Below are 21,112 nucleotides of genomic sequence, written 5' to 3'. Positions count from 1 at the left end.
CTACACACACACACATACACACACTTACATACATGCTATACAAACACATCTACCTGTATCTATAAAAAGATACATTTTTCTTATTTTAAAAATTTGTGTGTGTTCATGAGGCACAAGTGCAGTTCTGCCACATTGATATATTGTGTTGCAGTAAAGTCAGGGCCTTCGGTGCATCCATCACTGAAGTGATGTGCTGGGCACACTGTACCTACCATGCAATCCTCATACACTCCCTGCAACCACCTCTACCCTTCCGAGTCGATTGTCCACCATTCCACATCCTACTTCCATGTATATAACAAGATAATAAGCAAATATGCACAATGATAACTGTCGAATTTTATTGCACTATTCTTTCAGCTTTTCTGTACATCTGAAAATTTATATAAGTTGGAACAATGAGGGAGAGAGAGAGAGAGAGAGAAAGACAGCTGAATCTGAATAGGTTAGGGGTTGTGTCCCAGCAGAGAACATAATTGACCTTTGTGATTCTCAAAGTGTGGTCCCCTAAGCTGCCTTCAGAGAGTCCAGGAGGGAAACCTGTTTTCACAGTAATACCAAGATGCCATCTGCCTATTTCATTATGTTGACTTTTTCATTAATGCTGCAAATGACAAAATAGGTAACATACCCAGCACTTCAGCCAAACCAAGGCAGTGGCACCAGACTACATTCTCACTTAAGGATGTCTTTGATGGAGCAGGAAAAGTTCTACTTTCACTGAATTTTGATCCTTGACTACATACTTTTTTAGTATTCTTTGTGAGAAAATGGGAAGTATGCATAAAACACTTATTGCACGATGGTAATCTTGAGGAAGGACACTTGTGTGACTGAGTTATGAGTTCGACCAGCAGATCTTTTCATTCACCCACTGAAAGACATTTGCATTATTTCCAGTTTGGAACTATAATGAATAAAGCTGCTATGAATATTTTTGTACAGGTTTTGCTGTGAACATAAAGTTTTTCCTTGTTTGGGATAAGCACCCAGAAGGGCAATTGCTGGTCATATGGTAATTTCATGTTCATTTCCAGAGTGGCTATACCATTTCACATTCCTGCCAGAAATATTTGAGTGGTCCAGTTCCTTTGCAACCTTGCCGGCATCTTATGTTAACTTTATTTTGTATTTCAGCCATTCTTACAGGTGTATAGTGATATCTCATTGTGATTTTAATCTGTGTTTCCTTAATGACTAATGATGTTGAGCATCGTTTCATGGGCTTCTTAGCCTTGTGTTTATCCTTTTCAGACAAACGTCTGTTCATGTCTTGCTCATTGCTTATTTTGTATTTGGATTTCATTTTTACTGTTGAGTTTTTAAATTTCTTTGTATATTCTGAGTGCAAGACTTTACAGAATTTGTTGTTTGCAAATATCTCCTCTCATGCTGCAGCTTGTCTTTTTATGCTCTTTATAGGTCTCGCACAGAGCAACAATTTTTAATTTTGATAAGAGCCTATTTATTAACTTATTCTTTTATGGATCATACCTTTGGTGTTACATCTAAGACTTCTTTGTCCAGTTCTAGTTCTGATGATTTTTTCTTAACAGGTTTATAATTTTTTAATTTTAATTAATTTATTTATTATTTATTTTAGAGAAAATATCTCACCCAGACTGGCCTTGAACTCCTGGGCTCAAGGGATGCCCCCCATCTCAGTCTCAGAAGTAGCTGAGACTACAGGCTTGTGACACCACGCCTGGCTCAATGTTTTAAATGTATGTGTTTTTGTTTTGTTTTGTTTTGTTTTGTTTTTTTTGAGACGGAGTCTCGCTGTGTCGCCCAGGCTGGAGTGCAGTGGCCGGATCTCAGCTCATTGCAAGCTCCGCCTCCCGGGTTTTTACGCCATTCTCCTGCCTCAGCCTCCCGAGTAGCTGGGACTACAGGCGCCTACCACCTCGCCCGGCTAGTTTTTTGTATTTTTTAGTAGAAACGGGGTTTCACCGTGTTAGCCAGGATGGTCTCGAACTCCTGACGTCGTGATCCGCCCGTCTCGGCCTCCCAAAGTGCTGGGATTACAGGCTTGAGCCACCGCGCCCGGCAAAATGTATGTTTTACATTGAAGCCCATGATCCGTTTTGAGTTATTCTTTGTATAAGGTGTGAGATTTGGGCCAGGTTGTTTTTTAATTTTTCCATTGTGGTTGTCCAGTTGCTCCAGCACCATTTGTTGGGAAAGTTCTCCTTCCTTCATTGAATTGTTTTTGTGCTTTTGTGAAAGTCGGTTGAGCATATTTGTGTTTTGCTCATTTTTAGTTGAGATATTCATCTTTTTATATCAAGGTTAAGAACTTGTCACATATTCTAGATACAAGTTCTTCATCAAAAATGTGATCTGTGATGAATTGTGAAATATTTTCTCCCAGTCTATGACTTGTGTTCTCATTTTCTTAATGGTGTCTTTTGGAGCACTAAAGTTTCAAATTTTAACTAAGCCCAATTTATCTTTTCTTTTTTCATTTGTAGATCATGCTTGTGGTATGTTACTTAAGAATCTTTTGCCTAATCACCCAAAGTAAGAACAATTTTCTCCTATATTTTCTTGTAGAAATTTCACAGTTTAAACTCATATATTTTAGCTCTTTAATTTGAGTTGATATTTTATATGATATGAGATGTCTAAATCCACTTCTTTTTGTTTCTTGTATCATTTTGTGCACCTGATCGAGCTAACTACAGCTTCAACTCTTGGGCTTAAGTGATTTTCTTGCCTCAGTCTCCTAAACCACTGAGATTATAGGCACAAACCACTGAACACTGCCATCTCTTTTTACATTTAGTTGTCCAGTTGTGTCTAAACCATTTATTTAAAAGACTATTATTTTCCCATTGAATTACCTAGGCAACTTTGTTGGATGTCAGTTGAAAAAAGTGTAAGAATGTCTTTCTAGATTCTCACTTCTGTTCATTTATCTCTATGTTTCTCAGTTCTATACTATCTGGATTATTATAGTTTTATGTTATATTCCAATTTTCTTTTTCAAATTTATGTTGGCTCTTCTGCATCTTTTGCATTTTCATAAGCATTTTAGAATTATTTTGTGAATTTCTATAAAATGCCTGCTGGGATTTTGATAGAGATTGTGTTGAATCCATAGATTGATTTGTGGGGAATAGCCATTTTGACAATATTATTGAGCTTTCCAACCCGCATCTCTCCATGTATTTAGACCATTCATTTCTCTCAGTAATGTTTTGTATTTTTCAGTGTACAAACACTGCTCTCTTCCTAAATTTATTCCTATTTCATGATTTTTATAACTACTGTGAAAAGAAATTCTAGATTTTCATTGCTGGTATAGAGAAACAGAATTGATTTTTGGATACTGGTTTTACATCCTATGGGTTCTTCTGAACTCTTTTCTTAGTGCTACAAGCTTTTATCTGCATGTGAATTCTACAGGCAGGATCATGTGAATAGAATTTTATGTTTTCTTTTTTGATCTGAATGACTTTAATTTTTTATTTTTCATTTTTTGCCCTATTGTATTGGCTAGAATCTCTAGTACAATGTTAAAAAGAAGTGATGAGAGTGGATATCTTTTCTTTGATCCCCATTTTAGGAGGAAAGCATTCAGTTTTTCATCATTATGCATTGTTTTAGCTGTGAGTTTTTCACAGATGTCCTTTATCAAGTGAGGAACGTCCCTCCATTCCTATTTTGTTGAAAGTTGTGAACATGAATGGTGTTAAGATTTTTGTCAACTGTTTCTTCTGCATCTATTGAGATAATTATATCGCTCTGGTCCTTCATTCTATTAATATGGTGCATTACATTAATTGATTTCCAAATGTTAAGCTGACCTTATATTCCTGGGATGAATCCCATTGGTCATAGAGTGTAATCCTTTTTATATGGTATTGTATTCAGTTTGCCAATGTTTGTTAAGGATGTTTGCATTTATGTTCATTGGTGATACTGGTCTGTAGTATCCTTTTCTTGTGAGTCTTTATCTTACTTTGATATTAGGGTAAAGCCAGTTCCACAAATGATTTGGGGCCGCCTCTCTGGGAGAGTCTGGTGGGAGATGTGGCTGTGGCAGTGGTGATCTCAGGGTGCAAAGCCGGGGGCAGAGGCAGCCTCAGGCTGAAGGGTCTCAGGAAAACCCCTACTCCACATGGAGAATAAGATCCACTGTTGGGGCCGGGCGCAGTGGCTCAAGCCTGTAATCCCAGCACTTTGGGAGGCCGAGACGGGCGGATCACGAGGTCAGGAGATCGAGACCATCCTGGTGAACACGGTGAAACCCCGTCTCTACTAAAAAATACAAAAAAACTAGTTGGGCGAGGTGGCGGGCGCCTGTAGTCCCAGCTACTCGGGAGGCTGAGGCAGGAGAATGGCGTAAACCCGGGAGGCGGAGCTTGCAGTGAGCTGAGATCTGGCCACTGCACTCCAGCCTGGGTGACAGAGCCAGACTCCATCTCAAAAAAAAAAAAAAAGATCCACTGTTGGCTGCCAGGGCAGTGGCCTGGGTGGAATCCCTGCTAGAAACAGGGTAGGAAGGCCTTGTGGTCTCACCACCCAGCGGCCCTGGGGTGGAGCTGAGTTTCCAGGGGTTAATGGACCAGGCAGGAGAAGGGTGGCCCAAGTGCAGGTCATGGGCCTGGGTGAGTTCAGAGGGTCAGGGGACACTAGGCCTCCTCCAGCATGGGGCTCTCTAGGGTCAGGTCAGGTGTAGACCTGTGGCAGCCACTTGTTTTGATGCTGGGCCTGCGAGCCCCAGGGCTTCCTGATGGGCTCTCCAGTTAGGAGCTGCCTGCTCAGGGCTGGGAGGGGAAGAACGCTGAGCTGCAGGTGGAGGGAGTAAATGTTTTGTTTCTTGGAGGGACTTGCTGATGTTGATAGAGTCACAGGAGGAGATTGGTGAGGGCTGGGAAAAGCGAGGTGGGAGGGAGAATCAATGTGGATATTATTTTTTTTCTGAGCGAAGTCATAGCTTGAAATCTGGAGAGCCTGAGGAAGGAGTATCCCTGAGAGGATACAAAGATTTCTTACCCAAACCTGATTTTTCTTCACCGCCCCCGCCTCCCGCAAGCCTCATGAAGTCATAGGCCCAGTACCAACACCAGGTGGTGCCAACAGGCCATGCAAGCACCATGCAGTTGGGCTTGTTTCTGGTCATCTCCTGGGTCCCTGACTTAACCGGGGTAGCATGGACCCTGCAGCCAGATGACCTGGCTTCAACCTGTAGCTCTGGTCTCACTGGCACTTTCCCTCCGGGTGCCTCAGTTTCTTCAACTGTGAAGTGGACAGTTACTACGCTTACCTCTGGCGGGTTTCTCAACAGCAGCCCTATTAACAGTTTGGGACAGAGACTCCCTTGTGGAGCGGCCTGTCCTGTGCATTGTGGGAGGTTTCCTGGCACACCCCACTCACCCCTTCCCATCAATCCTCATGTGATAACCAAAAATGTCCCAGGATTTTTGGTTCTCCCTTGGGTCTGGAAGCTGCACTTAGGCATTTTCCCACCTGACACTTGAGCTTGTCTCTGCTTTGGTCCAAATAAGGCCTCTCTTTTTTAAAAAGTGTTTTTTCTTTAAAGATTGTATCCATCTTTTTTTTTTTTTTTTTTTTTTTTTTTTTTTTGAGACGGAGTCTCGCTCTGTCGCCCAGGCTGGAGTGCAGTGGCGCGATCTCGGCTCACTGCAAGCTCCGCCTCCCGGGTTCACGCCATTCTCCTGCCTCAGCCTCCCGAGTAGCTGGGACTACAGGTGCCCACAACCGCGCCCGGCTAATTTTTTGTATTTTTAGTAGAGATGGGGTTTCACTGTGGTCTCGATCTCCTGACCTTGTGATCCGCCCGCCTCGGCCTCCCAAAGTGCTGGGATTACAGGCGTGAGCCACCGCGCCCGGCCGTATCCATCTTTTAAACAAATCAATTTTCTTCCTTTATCTCTGCATTCAGTTAATCCTTCCACACCCTTTCTTTAGTATATTTTGAAATGTGTCCATTCTAATTCTAGTAATTAGCATATCTGACCTGCATGATACCTGCTATTACCCCAGTAGAGCTCTGATTTCTTGAGTACAGGGAATGGAGTGTGCGTTCCTGATTCTGTTCTGGATGACCTAATTCAATTTATTTTACTTTACTTGTCTAGGATATTGCTCTTCATCTGCAAAATATAATTGTGAATGTGGCTTGAATTACTGGGTGGTTTTATTTCTTCATTCAGCTAGTATTTGTTGTGTACCTACTGCATGACAAATACATGGCATGATATTGTTTCATGGATCACACCATAGCAACTAAGTAACTACATTAAGGACATTATAGCCAGGTGTAGTGGTGTGTGCCTGTAGTACTAGCTGCTTGGGGGGCTGAGAAGGAGAATTGCTTCTCCAGGAGTTGGAGGTTACAGTCAGCTCAGCTATGATCACCACTGCATTTCAGTCTCAGCAACTGAGCAAGACCTTGTCTCTGAAAAAAAGAAAACAGATATGTTATAAGCTGTCTACATGTACTCTATATCTCAGGAGATTCACGTCCTGTAGTTTTCTAAATGGCATCTCCATGTGGTTTTTATGAATGTTTGTCTGGTATTTCTTTTCTATCCTTTTACTTTCAACTTTTCTGTATCTTCCACTGATAGTATGTCTTTTATAAATAGCCTATGGTTATTTATTTATTTATTTGCTTGTTTGTTTATTTATTTATTTATTTATTTTTACCCCTCTGCACTATTTGTCTTGTAATTGGGGTGCTTGAGTCCATTATCTTTAATGTCTTTGTTGTCCTGATTGGGTTTAAGTCCACCTTGTCATTTGCTGTTTTCTAATATTACCTCTTTATTTGCTCCATTATTTTTCTTTTCTTGCCTTTTTTAGATTAATCAAAATATTTTCATTATTGTAGTATTCTTAATAAGTGTTTTAGTTACCCATTATCTTATTATTCCCTTAATTATCCAAGAAAGAACAATATTATCCAAGAAAGAACAATATTAATCTGTGACTTATTATAACAAATTGGAAATCATAACTTCCCTTTCACGTACCTGTGCAGATAGCCCAGGAAAGAATTGGTGCTCTGAGTATACACCATGGAATACTATGCAGCCATAAAAAACGAGTTCATGTCCTTTGCAGGGACATGGATGAAGCTGGAAACCATCATTCTCAGCAAAATATCTCAAGGACAGAAAACCAAACACCACATGTCCTCATTCATAAGTGGCAGTTGAACAATGAGAACACATGGACACAGGGAGGGGAACATCACACACCAGGGCCTGTCGCGGGGAGGGAGGCTCGGGGAGGGATAGCATTAGGAGAAATACCTAATGTAATGATGAGTTAATGGGTGCAGCAAACCAACATGGCACATGTATACCTATGTAACAAACATGCACGTTGTGCACATGTAACCTAGAACTTAAAAGTGTGTGTGTGTGTGTGTGTGTGTATATATAATTGGTGCTCTGGCTCTGAGATACAGAGGATCAGGGGTGTGGAAGCAAGAGAGTAATTTGATGATGAAGCTGTAGCTGCAGAGCCATCTGGGTTCCTCACCTGCATTCCTTGTAGACATCTCCTCTAATGAATGCCTGAGATGCCCTCTCCCCTGTATACTCCTGCCAGAGTCTCTCCATCTCCACTGACAGCAACTCCACCCTTCTACTCTCATAGTCTAAAACCATGGCTGTCTTTGATTCTTCTTTCTCAGAACACAGATACAATCCATTAGCAAATGCTATGATGCATCCAGAATCCCATCACTTCTCATTATTTTTACTGGTCACACCCAGGTCAAGGTAACCGATGTCTCTATCCTGAAATGCTACATGCCTTTCCCACTGTTTTCTCTACTGCCTTACTTGTCCCCCACCTCTCAGTTCTGTTCTCAATAGGGCAGCCAGAGAGAAGCTTTTGAAGAGTAAGTCGTACCATGTCCCACTTTTCAAAACTGTACTGAAACTCACCATCTCACTCAGAGCAAAAGTGAAAACCCTGGCCACACTCTCCAGGCCTACCTGCTCTGGCCACACCTCTGACCTCATCTCAGTCACTCTCTGTCCAGCCCGTCTGGACTCTTCTCACTTCCCAAAAGACAGATACCTTCCTGCCCTAGTGCATTTTCACGGGAGGCTCCCCTGCCTGGAAAGAACTTTCCTAGATATCCTCGTAGGTATCTCCTCATGTCCTTCAAATTGTTCTTCAAGACCTAGAAGAAGCTTCTCTGCTCCTTCTTGAATCTCTGTCTGGCTCAGCCCGCTTGCCCCCACCATGTCCATTAGGGTGACACAGAAGTCCTACAAAGTATTCCAATCTGGCCCCCAGGCTTTCAGCAGCTGCTCCTACACGAGTGGGCCTGGTGCCCACATCAGCTCCTTGAGCTTCTCCTAAGTGAGCAGCAGTGGCAGCAGCTTTTGGGATAGCTTGGGCATGGCAAGGGTCTGGGTGGAGGCTATGGTGGGGCTCGTGGTATGGGGGGCATCACAGCCATCATGGTCAGCCAGAACCTACTGAGGCCCCTTAAGCTGGAGGTGGACCCCAACATTCAGGCCATGTGCACCCAGGAGAAGGACCAGATCAAGACCCTCAACAACAAATTTGCCTCCTTCATCAACAAGTTACAGTTCCTGGAGCAATAGAACAAAATACTGGAGACCAAGTGGAGCCTCCTAAAGCAGCAGAAGATGGCTCAGAGGAAGATGGACTGCATGATTGACAGCTACATCAACATTCAGCAGCAGCTGCACACTATGGGCCAGGAGAAGCTGAAACTGGAGGCGAAGTTTGGCAACACACAGGGACTGGTGGAAGACTTCAAGAACTAGTACAAAGATAAGATCAATATTAATACAGAGAAGGAGAACGAATTTGTCCTCATTAAGAAGGATGTGGCTGAAGCTAACATGAATGAGGTAAAGCAGGACTCTCGCCTGGAAGGGTTGAATGACGAGATCAGCTTCCTCAGGCGGCTGTATGAACAGGAGATCCTGGAGCTGCAGTCCCAGATCTCGGACACATCTGTGGTGCTGTCCATGGACAACAGTCACTCCCTGGACATGGACAGTATCATCGCTGAGGTTGAGGCCCAGCAAGAAGAGATCACCAACCGAAGCTGGACTGGGGCTGAGCCTGCACCAGGTCAAGTACAAAGAACTGCAGGCGCTGGCTGGAAAGCACTGGACGACTTATGTCACACAAAGACGGAGATCTCAGAGATGACCTGGAACCTCAGCTGGCTCCAGGCTGAGACTGACAGCCTCAAAAACCAGTGGGCCTCCCTGCAGGCCGCCATCACGGATGCAGAGCAGCATCGGGAGCTGGCCATTAAGGAAGCCAAGCTGTCTATGCTAGAGGCCACCCAGCAGTGGGCGAAGCAGGACATGGCGCAGCAGCTGTGCGAGTACCAGGAGCTGATGAACATCAAGCAGGCCTGGACATCGAGATCATCACCTACAGGAAGCTGCTGCAGGGCAGGGAAAGCTGGCTGGAGCATGAACATCCACACGAAGACCACCAGTGGCTACTCAGGTAGGCTGAGCTTGGCCTATGGGGCCCTCACAAGCCCTGGCCTCAGTTACAGCCTGGGCTCCAGATTTGGCTCTGGCAGGGGCTCCAGCTCCTTCAGCCACACCAGCTCCTCCAGGGTCGTGGTTATGAGGAAAATTGAGACCCAGGATAGAAAGCTGGTGTCCAAGACCTGGGACGTCCTGCCTAAGTGAATGGCCACAGCAGCCATCCCAGCCTGCCCCCTCCTATGACTGCCCCAGGGCCTGTAGGAGAGGCTGCTGTGCAGGGGAGCATAGGGAACAGGAGACCCACCTGAGGTTCAGTCCTTGCCCTCAGCCCACCCATGGCAGGAGTTTACTGCCCGGGGTACTCCCACTTGCATATGCATTCAGCTACAAAGTAAATTTTTTTCTTTTCTTTCTTTCTTTCTTTCTTTCTTTCTTTCTTTCTTTCTTTCTTTCTTTCTTTCTTTCTTTTTCTTTCTTTCTTTCTTTCTTTCTTTCCTTCCGTCCGTCCATCCGTCTGTCCGTCCTTCCGTCCGTCTTCTTCTTCCTTCTTTCTTTTTCTCTCTCTCTCTCTCTTCCTTTCTTTCTTTTCTTCCCCCCCCCCCCCCCCCCCCCCCCCCCCGCCAAATTAAAGCCACAGTTAGCTCTGCCAACTGTGAAAAAAAAAAAAGTCTTTCCTTGCAGGTCACATTTGCAACAAAGCCCATGCTGACTACATAGTATAACAGCCACCTTCCCTGTCCCCACAGCCCACACTCTGGATGACTCACTCCACAGCACTTGCCACCTTCTAACACAAGAATTTGCCTTCCATACTCTGCTTATACATATGCGCCACAAGGCCAGAAATTCTTCTGTTTTTAGTTTAAAGATGTTTTCCAAATGCAAAACAGCCATATACCTAGCAGATAACAAATGTCAGTTCAATGAAAGCTCACCGTAGAGTACCTCCCTATCCGAAAGGCAATGTCTTTATTTATGTAGCCTCGAGCCAAATGCTATTTTGTGGCTGCTACAGCTGTTTGTGGCAGCTACAGCACAACATCCTCTCACACTGATATCAGTTCCACCGGTGCTTTTGTCACCAGTGCTGCTTGGGTGCCCTCCCTCCCCTCATTCCTCCTCCCACACCAACCCTCCTGCACACTGCAGCACACAACCATATTTCTCTCTTCAGGAAAGATAATCTTAGGCTTATAAGTCCAATTTTTCAACTACATATGAATCTAAATTAAGACTCTGCTTTACAAATCCATGAGTTTGGATTGGAGCCAGCACTAGGATTACTACAACTCAGGGCAGGAAGAATAGTAGGTGAGCAGAAGAGGAGCTCCAACAAAAACTTACCTACGATGAGAAATTATGGGACCCCTCCTCTCTGCAAATGTCACAATCTGGTTCCTATGAGAAGGCTGGTGAAAAGATGGAAAATACAATCCAGGAAAGAGCCTGGAAGGAGGGCAAGTGCTGGACAGGTCTGAAAAATCAGTCTCTTGATACCACAAGGACTTCTGTGTGCAGGGACTGCCCTAAATAACATTCGAGTCCCTGAGATCGCAGGTCCTGCTGGGAAAAGGTTCTGCTGTAGGACCAAGGCCACTAGAGCAGCAAAGATGACCTGGCTGAGCAGTGACCAGATAAAGCTCACAGTGGCCTGAGTACCCACGGGGCACAGCCCCATCTCCTCTCCTGTCCTGCAACAGATCAGCACAGGAAACATAGACTCTGGAAGGTTCTCAGGTCTTCCATTTATTTTGTCTCTCAAATGTTAGTAATCTCCTCCTCTAATTAACTCATCAACCTCTAATGGCAATAATTTAAAGAAGTAAATTTATACTCAGATTCTAATTTTAATAGGGAAGCAGGAAGTTGCAGCTCAGTACACCATGAAGTTGAGACAGAGATAAAGACATCCGAGCCCCAATGTCTCTGGAACAGGAAAGGTAATTGGGTAGAAACACAGGGTAGTGCGGGGAAGGGGGTCATGGTGGACATGGGGGTAGGCTGGTCTCCCCACCTCCTCACATTATGCTAACAGGGGTGAAGACACATTTGGACATCTTTGCAGAAGGAGAATTCAGGCTTCTTGAAGTCACAAAAGGAAGGCATGAACAAATCTTGCTTCTCAGTCCCACACAAGGAAGCTGTCTCACACTATAGAGAAAACATTCATGAACAAATTCATATCAGTCACAGTGATGGGTCACACTCTAAACAGCCCATTTCATGCTCAAGACATCCAAGTCAAAGAAACCCCATAGCACAGCTGAGTACCCTCTGTTCCTCCCAACACCCCACTCACATCAGGGCCCCTGCCCTGGAGTGTCACCTTTATTAGCTGTGAGAGACACACCAGAGCCTGGGCACTGTCAATGATTGGGGTAGAACAAAAACAGGACCCGGTCAGAGCCCACAGATATGGCTAGAGGAACTGTGGGGTGGGTGAGCTCCCTCATGGGCTCCTGACCAATACCGCAACAATCTCAAGGATCAGCCTCCTTCATACTTACTTGTAGGCTGAGAGTAGCTCCCTCTGTTTCTATCTGTGGGAAAAAAAAATGTCCTGTGAGAGGCCAGAAAGGAGCCAGGGCCATAAGGTCCTAGAGCAACCTCCTAGTCATTGATCCCAGAGAAGTTTCCAGAAATATGTAACTGCAGATTACACATTTACTTCATTAGGAAATACGAAGAAAGCAGATGTGGGTCCTGGACCAACTGCCCTCCTGAGGTCTGTCATCAGCAGAGACCTTCCCCTGTGAGTTGTGACTGCTGGGAATCAGGTCCCCACCACCACAATCATTGAAGTGAAGAATCTGTCTTCATTTTCACAAGTGCTTTACAAATGAGTTAGAGCTGGCACAGAGGGCCCAGGCTGGGTAGGCCTGTGTGTGTGGATGGTGCTTCCCAGTTACGAGGCAGAACACACTTCTACCTGGGGCTTGCAACCCCCAGTGGGACAAGAAAACTCAGACTCCTCTCCTCACCCCTTCCCTACCTGAGCTCTTTCTCCTCCACATTACAGCAGCGACCACAGCTCCAGTAACCACAACTGCTAGGACAGCCAGGCCAGCAACGATGCCCACAATGGGGATGGTGGGCTGAGAAGACGACTCTGGGAAAGGAGAGGAAGGTGAGGGCCCCTGACCCCAGCCTCAGCCCTGGCTCTGCAGAAGGGCTCCAGAAGGGCTCCTGCTTTCTCTGAGAAGAGACGCGACCCCTCATCCCCTTCCTTACCCCATCTCACTCCTTACCCCATCTCAGGGTGAGGGGCTGGGGCAGCCCTTCGTGTTGCACATGGCACGTGTATCTCTGCTCCTCTCCGGAAGGCACCACCACAGCTGCCCACTTCTGGAAGGTTCCATCCCCTGCAGGCCTGGTCTCCACAAGCTCCGTGTCCTGGGTCTGTTCCTCCCCGTCCCGCTGCCAGGTCAGTGTGATCTCGGCAGGGTAGAAGCCCAGGGCCCAGCACCTCAGGGTGGCCTCACGGTCAGAGATGGGGTGGTGGGCAACGTGTGCCTTTGGAGGATCTGAGCAGAGTCAGAAAATTCAGGTACTTTGCCTTCCTCATTGGGAACCCCAGCAGTGCTCATGTGACCGTCCTGAGAATGGACAGGACACCTGGGGTGGGGAAGGGATCACAGAACCCAGACACCAGCCTGGACACAGGCACCTGGGAAAATCTCTTATTCCTTGGAAAGTTCGAGTCTCTGAGGGGGGAGCAGGGACTTCTGGCCCTGACTTAAGTGGAGGCCGAGGGACTCAGAAGAGCTGGAATCAGAGCCCCAAACACATTCAGTGTGAGGCAGAGAACAAAGCTTGAGAGGAAAAGCCACGGGGCCCAAGGCTCAAAAGGGATCGTGGATCAGTATTCCAGGGACTGTCTTCCCTCCATTCCCTCAGAGACTTCATCCCTTAATTGTCCCAGAGAGCAGGGTGGACTCTCACAGTCACTTTCTGGTACAGGATCTGGAAAGCCAGAAAGATTCTTCCCACTCAGGACCCGAGAGAGAGCGATATTCTAGCATTAGTCCCACTTTCCTCCCCACCTTGTGCGAGGCCATCCCAAGAGATCTACAGGAGATGGGGAAGGCGCCCATGGCCCCTGGTACCTGCGCGCTGTAGCGTCTCCTTCCCGTTCTCCAGGTATCTGCGGAGCAACTCCAGGCACTCGCCCTCCAGGTAGGTCCTGAACTCCTCTGCATATTCCTCTGCCTCATAGAAGCGCTGGGTGATCCGAGCTACCGTGTCCGCGGCGGTCCAGGAGCGCAGGTCCTCGTTCAGGGAGATGTAATCCTTGCCGTCGTAGGCGTGCTGGTGATACCCGCGGAGGAGGCGTCCGTCGGGCCCCATGTCGCAGCCGTTCATTCCCTGGAGGGTGTGAGACCCTGGCCCGGTCCCTGCAGTCAGCCCCGTCTAGCTAGCCGCGCCCTCTCTCCGCCCAACCCGCCGGGATTTTGGCCTAAACTGAAAATGAAACCCGGTAAAGGCGCCTGGGACTCTCCTGGGTGGAGGGTCTGGGCGGGTCCCGCAGCCTCAGTGTGGATTTCGGACCCGGAGACTCTGGGGGACCCGGACGGTCCGTGGCTGATGGGGAGTGGTCGTGACCCGCGCCCCTGGTCGGGGTCGCTCACCGGCCTCGCTCTGGTTGTAGCGGAGGAGCAGCTTCCTCAGGGCCACTCGGTCAGTCCGTGCGTTGGCCTTGGCGTACCCTGTGGTCCGCTCCCAATACTGCGGCCCCTCTTGCTCCACCCACGGCGCTCGCGGCTCCATCCTCGGAATCGCGGCGTCGCTGTCGAACCGCAGGAACTGCGTGTCGTCCACGTACTCCACCGCGATGTACCTGTACTGAGGCTCCCTGCGGCCGGGCCGCGACACAGCGGTGCTAAAATACCGCAAGGAGTGGGAGCCTGGGGGCGAGGAGGGGCTGAGATCCGCCCGACCTTCCTCTGGGCGCAACTCCCCAGGTCCTGCGCCCCCGCCTTACGGGGCCCTCGCTTCTCCCCGCAGAGACCCTTTCCCTCCCGACCCCGCACTCACCCGCCCAGGTCTCGGTCAGGGCCAGGGCCCCTGAGAGCACCAGGAGGAGGGTTCGGGGCGCCATGACCCCAACCTCCGCGTCTGGGGAGAATCTGAGTCCCGGAGGGTGCGTGGGGACTTCAGAACCGGAACGCGGCGACACTCATTGGCTTCTCTAGAAACTCCACACACAATGGGAGTGAGAAATGGGGCCGCGTTATGAGTATCCAGGAAGAAGAATCTGACACGGGTTGGGAGAGAAGGAGAAACTCTGGGGAGATGGGGAATTCTCAATACTGACCCTCCCCACCCCAGACGCTGCCTCGGGGCCTGAGCCCTTGAGAGCCACTCCTGGGGCCCTGAGACTTTGCCCTCACCCTCCTCCTACTGTGCAGGGTGTATCTCAATGTCTCCCCGGGTCTTCGCCCGGGGACTGAGAAACCAGTGAGAAACCGTCGGCATGGACCGAGTCCATCTCCCTTTAGTTCTCATTCCGAAATCCCCGTCCCTTGACTGAACTTTCTGCCTCCCACTCCATACCTGGACTCCCCTGGACTCTTTTGGAAGAAAACTCACCCCAAGGAGCTTGGTGCCAGAGAATGAACTTGTCCTGAGAATGACGGTATAGAGACAGTTTCTTCTTCTTCTCCTCCTCCTTTTCCTCCTCCTCCTCCTCCTTCTTCTTCCTCTTCTTCCTCTCCTTCTTCTCCTTCTCCTCCTCTTCCTCCTCCTTCTCCTTCCTCCTCCTCCTCCTCCCCCTTCCTCCTCCTCCTCTTCCTCCTCCTCCTTCTCTGGAAACGTGGTAGCTGAGCATATGAAATAGAACGGAGACCAGTTTCCTTTTTATTAGCTGCAGTGAGTAGTAGAATCTTGGTAACCCCTGAATTATCAGGAATCTTATGTGTAAAAAATGTTACTTTGTCCCCTTGATATGTAAATGTGTCTAAATGCATTACAACTGACAACTCGCAGAGCTCCTAAGTTTTGCTTTCCCAGACTATGTATCTGTATCTTGTTGTATTCTAAAATTACCTTCATTCCATAGCCCTGAGTTTCTGTGTGAGTCCAGGACATCTCAATACAAAGTAGCACAATGTGTTATTGTATGTTGCAACCAGAAGCCAGGGCATTCATTCACCTCAAAGTTGCAAGTGTTCAAGGCAGTCACAATGCCCCTCACCAGTGCTCATGCACTTCCTGTTTTTAGGAGGTATCTGCATCTAAGTGGTGTGCATATTTTATTGGAACACCTAGTATTTTTTTAAACCTGAAAAATAAAGCAGAAAAAGCAATTAATTTTTTGGCAGTCCCGCATGTGGTGTTAAAGGCCAAATGTAAGGAACACCCTGCTAAGCTCTGTAGATGGACGTATTAAAAATTTATAAAACAATGTGTTTAAACCTAAGAATTCTGCCGCTTTCAAATTCTGTCCCTCTGCTCCTTTTCCTCACCTCCTGCTTCTCCAGCCCTTCCCTCCATCCCTCTCATCCCTCAGGCCCTCCTCTCCCCTTAGTCCCCACCACCCTGTCACTCCCGAATTGTGGCTCTAGCACTGTCCCATGACCTGCCACCTGAGTGGTCCTGCTACTGCGAGTCACAGTGTGTCGTTTCTTCACCTAAAACACTCCAGTGGCTCCACTTTGGTCTTGTGAAGCATCTAGAATGTCAGGCACTTGAGCATATGAGGGCATACCTGGTTCAGCATAGGCACTAAATTAATTTTTGTTGACCTGTTGAATGAAATATGATTGCATTAAAATTTAATTGCATCACAGAAAATTATAAAATGAAAAATACTGGAAAAAGGAAATATTTTATTTTATGCATATAGTGTGCATATCAATTTATAAATTCATTCCATGTGTCTGTTGAGTCTGTGTATGAATTTTATATGACTGCATAACAAATTACCACAAACATTGGCTTTAAACAGCACCCATTTATTTTATTTATTTATTTTTAGACACATGGCCTTCTTCTGTTATCCAGGGTAAAGTGCAGTTGCATGATCATGGTTCCCTGCAGCCTCAAACTCCTGGCCTCTAGAAGTCCCCTTGCCTCAGTCTCCGGAGTAGCTAGGACTACAGGCAAGTACCACCATGCTCAGGTAAATTTTAAAAAAAAGAAAAATTTTTTTGTGGAGAGGAAGGTCTCCTCAAATTGCCCAGGCTAGTCTCAAACTCCTGGCTGCAAGTAATCCTCCTGCGTCATTCCCACAAACCTTAGGATTACAGGCATGAGCTACCACGCCTGAGCACACAACACTTGCTTATTTCTTTACAGTTCCTCAGTCAGAAATCTGAGCATGATTGGAGGGTTCTCTGTTTAGGGTTTCCCAAAATTATGTTTTCATTTTGAGGACCTCCTTCAGGCTTAGACAGAAGTGACAGAATTCAGTTTCTGCCAGTTGTAGGACTACGGTTCCTGTTCCTTGCCTGCTGTCAAGGTAGAGAGAGGCTGCTAACAATTCCTGGTGCCCACCAGCATTCTTTGCCACACAGCCCCTTCATTTTTAAAACCCGCAGTGGCGGAATTCCCTCACACTGAATCCATCTCACACTGTCAATCTCTATGATCAGGAAGAAACCGGTCCTTTCAAGGTCTTACCAGATGAGGACAGCCTGACCAAGGATAATCCCTGTCTTAAAGTCAATTGATTTAGGACCTTAATTATATATGTAAAAATCCCTTCAAGGCAGGACCTACATTTTTGTTGGTTGATTAACTGGGGTCAGGTGAATGACCAGGGTCACACGCCTATCATGGGGGCGATGATGGAATCAGCCTAGCATGGCTTGGGTCTTTCTTTTGAGTTTAATTGGGACACAGTTGGAAATTGAAGTTCAAATAAAACAATAATTGTGAATGATAATAAAATACATTCTATTTAGCCATGGAAATTCTTCTTACCACTTAAAACCAAATGACATGTTTAATATTTTGTAATTAATTTAGGTTGGTTGTAGTGGCTCATACCTGTAATCCCAGCACTTTTGGAGGCAGAGTCAGGCAGAGAGCTTGATTTCACGAGTTCAAGATCAGCCTAGGCAGCATGGCAAAACCCTTGTCTCTACCAAAAATATAAAAATTTTAGCCAGGCATGGTGGTGCATGTCTGTACTCCCAGCTACTCAGACAGCTGAGGTGGGAAGATCATTGAGCCCAGGAGGTCAAGGCTGCAGTGAGCTGTCATCCTGCCACAGCACTCCAGCCTGAGTGATAGAGCAAGACCCTGTTTCAATAATAATGACGATAACAATAATACTAATAAATTTAGAGCAAATGAAAATTAAAGTGCAATTATTCATCCTCTCTTGTGAAGCTGTATTCATTTTTTTACTGTTACATTACAAATTACTGAAAATGTAACAGCTCAAAGCAACAAATATTGATCATCTCCCACAGTTTCCAATGCTCAGGAATCCAGGAGAGGTCTCCTGCGGTGCTTCTGGCTCAGGGCCTCTCACAAGGTTGCAGTCCAGTTGTCAGTCTAGGGCTGCATCATCTGAGGGCTCAACTGGGCTGGAGATTTGCATGAAAAATGGCTCACTCACATGGCTGTTGGAAAAGGCCTCAGTTCCTTGTTGTCTGGTCCTAGGAGGCCTCAGTCCTAGCCACATGGACCTTTCCACAAGTCTGCTTATGACACAGCACCCGGCTTCCCCCAGAGTTCATGATCCCAGAGACAGAGAGAGCAAAGGTGGAGCTACGGTAAGTTTTTTGTTCTACACCAAGAGTCACAAACTGTTACGTCAACATTACTCCATTAGTTAGAAGTGAATAATTAAGTCCAGGCCACATTCACAGGGAGGGAATTAAGCTGTACCTCTGGAAAGTGGAGAGTATCAAAGAATTTGCATATATGTTAAAAGCAAAATTAAAATTATTGTTTCAGAATTTTATAAATCCAAATATTCTTTCATCTGATTATAATTCTTTAATGCTTTAAACTTCTCTTTTTAAAGTAATGATTAAAATTTGAGATATCGCAGAGCCTTGGGTATTGAGGGGAAAAATGTTTGAGACATAGAAAGAGGATACTATAGTATCTCTGAGTTTTTCTTGCAAATACCTTTAATAACAATATCCTCTTGAATGAGTTGCAACACAGTTGAGAACTTACGGTAATTAGATCAAATAGTTCCAAGACTTCAGTGCCATAACAATAGTGCCTTAAAAATAAGTATTTGTTTTGCCTAAGATGTCTCAAATTTAGTTTAAGAATGCCCCAAATGCCAATTTTCCCATTCAAATATCATCTTTAAAAATATTTGCAAATCAGATTGCTTTTAAGATAGAAAAAATATGAGTCTCATACCTCAGCCAACACATCTAGCTGAGCATGATGTGAGTAACTTTGGTTGGATACAGTAGCCCAAAATGGTTAGCTCCAGTCTAGGAAAAAGATTTTTCAAAAACTGGCTATTGGGTGGGAATTCCATAATAAACTTGATATCTTTTGCTCTGGTTTTTAATGAGATGTGGTAGACATGATTTGGGCATCACTATGATTCTAAATAACACTGCTATTCTGTGCTTCTACAGTATTTTTTAAGCAATGCTATTGTGTTTTCCATTCCTATTTGCTATTCTATCACTGGTTATTCATATATAATCTTTTCCATTTAATTTATTTTGATCAGTAATGTGCATTTCCAATTCTGTAAAAGTTTAATTCAGGTGTATGTGTGGTAAAATGCAACACATCAAATCCTTTGCAAGATGGAATTACCTTGCACATCAGACTGAACATTGTACACTGAAAATCTATGGAGACGCCAGTGAGCCAAGGATCAAATGACCTATTTCTAGTCAAGGCCACTTTCATAGCATTCTGGTCCTCTCCATCACATGGATAATTACAATTGGCTTTGGTCCAATGTGAATAGTTCTTGCTAAGAATTCTTGTAATGGCAAAAACTGCAATTAAGTCACTGTCTTGACTGCAGAATTACAACAGGCACTTTTTACTCAGACTCTGTTAATAACTTCCTGTTCTTTACTTGTATCCTATATACTGTGGCGTTAAACTTTTAACATACAGATTCAGAAAATGCTTTCTATATCATAACTACATAGGGTTATTTTATATGTTAAGAATATTTCATGAGAAAAAGGAAAAAGTGGTGGGAAGGAAGAGAAAAATCAAGAAGAGAATAGGTGTAGAGAAATGGGAAACATCATGTATGGATAATATTATAAAAATAGAAGGAAATTAATCAGATGTAGATAACCACTATGGAATAATGGAAACATAAGAGAGGTTTATTAGTTACCTGTTGCTGTGTAACAAACTACCCAAAGACTTAATGACTTGAAACAATGAACATCGATTGACTCAAAGAAAACAATACAAATACCAGCAAAACTGGAGCCACTGCAGGTGGAAGAAGTTGGATAAACAAAAGGATTTTACACACTGGAATAAGTAAGAGGTCACTGTTGTGTAAATTGAAATGATTTGTTGGTCCATATTCTCCAAGAAGCAGATGACATGAGGTTAAAGTTGCAGTATTTTATTAGAGGACACACCTGCCAGACAATATGAGAAAAGATCCAGGAAACCCTGGGAAAGGCAGCAGACTGAGATGCAAGTGTGACCCCCAAGTGAAGGACAGAAGGAGAGGAAGTTTGTTGGACACATCCTAGATCACAGGCAATCTAAGGAGAGTTGAGCAAGGCCATGGAGGAGTCCTCTAGCCACAGTTGGCCCTTGTCTTCCAGAAATGGGTCTCCCTTAGTGTCCCTCTTGTTACCCATCACTGGTTGGGAACAGCCCGTGGGAAGCAGGGCATCTGCACCAATGCTGCTGAGGATGTCAGAGCACAGGAGCAGGGCCTTGGGAGATTATCTGGGAGCATGGCTCAAACCCTTCCTGAGGTTTCTGGGCCCTTGGAAATCAAATTCCCTCAGGCTTGGTAGCTGGACAATTCCACTAACAATTAAAATTGAACCAGGATACCCCCCACAAGTGGATCACTGGGTTCCACACACATTCCTCCTGCCCTCATTGTGTGACAGCAGCCCAACCTCCTCCTGGAGATTAGGATCTATTACCTGTGCCTGGAGAGGAGGGGACTCCTCACTTGCTAGTCTCTGGGCACATACTGTCCAAATCTCCCTGCGGGCAATAGTAATGTGCTGTTCAGTGGGCTCTCATTTGTCCTGATTGAAGAGTACCCTCCTTTAGAATCCAGGACCTTCTACCCTGCAGAGCACAGGTTTGGGAGATGAGAAGTGCAAAATCCCACAGCAGGTGAATCTAAGGAATGAGACATGGAGCCATACTCACTTCCACTCCTTGGTTTCTTGACCCACATGTTCTTCCTACTGAGAACACAGCACTGTAGACATGTCTCTGATTTAATAAATGCACCATGTCCTGAAAGACAGCACCCAGCCCTCAAAGTGCTTCCTCCAGACTGGCACTGAGTTGTGCCTGTAGAAGACCTGTCCGGCATTCTTTGTGGCTGGCAGACCCTTGGTGGTACAGATGATGATAGAACCAGTGGATCCCACGGCCGTGAAAATGCTGCACCTACTTCCTTGTCAAGTGGGTTCCCCCAGGAAGACAGTGTGCTAAGAGCAATGTCAAGCCTGTGGATCAGGAACATCAACAGTCCC

General features: G+C 45.7%; 1 protein-coding gene across 2 annotated transcripts in view; it reads right to left on the bottom strand.

Annotated features, from left to right (window-relative positions):
- The window catches only part of LOC126953085 (mamu class I histocompatibility antigen, alpha chain F-like), a 245,625-nt gene that overhangs the window by 142,861 nt on the left and 81,652 nt on the right, over positions 1–21,112 (bottom strand). The window contains exons 2-6 of one of the 2 annotated variants that reach the window (XM_050788435.1): positions 14,511–14,593; positions 14,105–14,380; positions 13,583–13,858; positions 12,725–13,000; positions 12,469–12,585 (exon numbers count right to left, since the gene is read on the bottom strand). In XM_050788435.1, the coding sequence (XP_050644392.1) occupies positions 12,469–12,585; positions 12,725–13,000; positions 13,583–13,858; positions 14,105–14,380; positions 14,511–14,574 (1,009 nt within the window). In that variant the 5' untranslated portion in view covers positions 14,575–14,593. Of the gene's footprint in view, positions 1–12,468; positions 12,586–12,724; positions 13,001–13,582; positions 13,859–14,104; positions 14,381–14,510; positions 14,594–21,112 lie in introns of those variants that run through there. The other variant, XM_050788436.1, reaches the window with a different exon arrangement.

This window comes from Macaca thibetana, chromosome 4 (genome assembly GCF_024542745.1).
Source record: "Macaca thibetana thibetana isolate TM-01 chromosome 4, ASM2454274v1, whole genome shotgun sequence".
Lineage (NCBI taxonomy): Eukaryota > Metazoa > Chordata > Mammalia > Primates > Cercopithecidae > Macaca > Macaca thibetana.
Note: the sequence above shows the minus strand (reverse complement) of the source record. Positions and strands in the feature narration are given on the sequence as shown.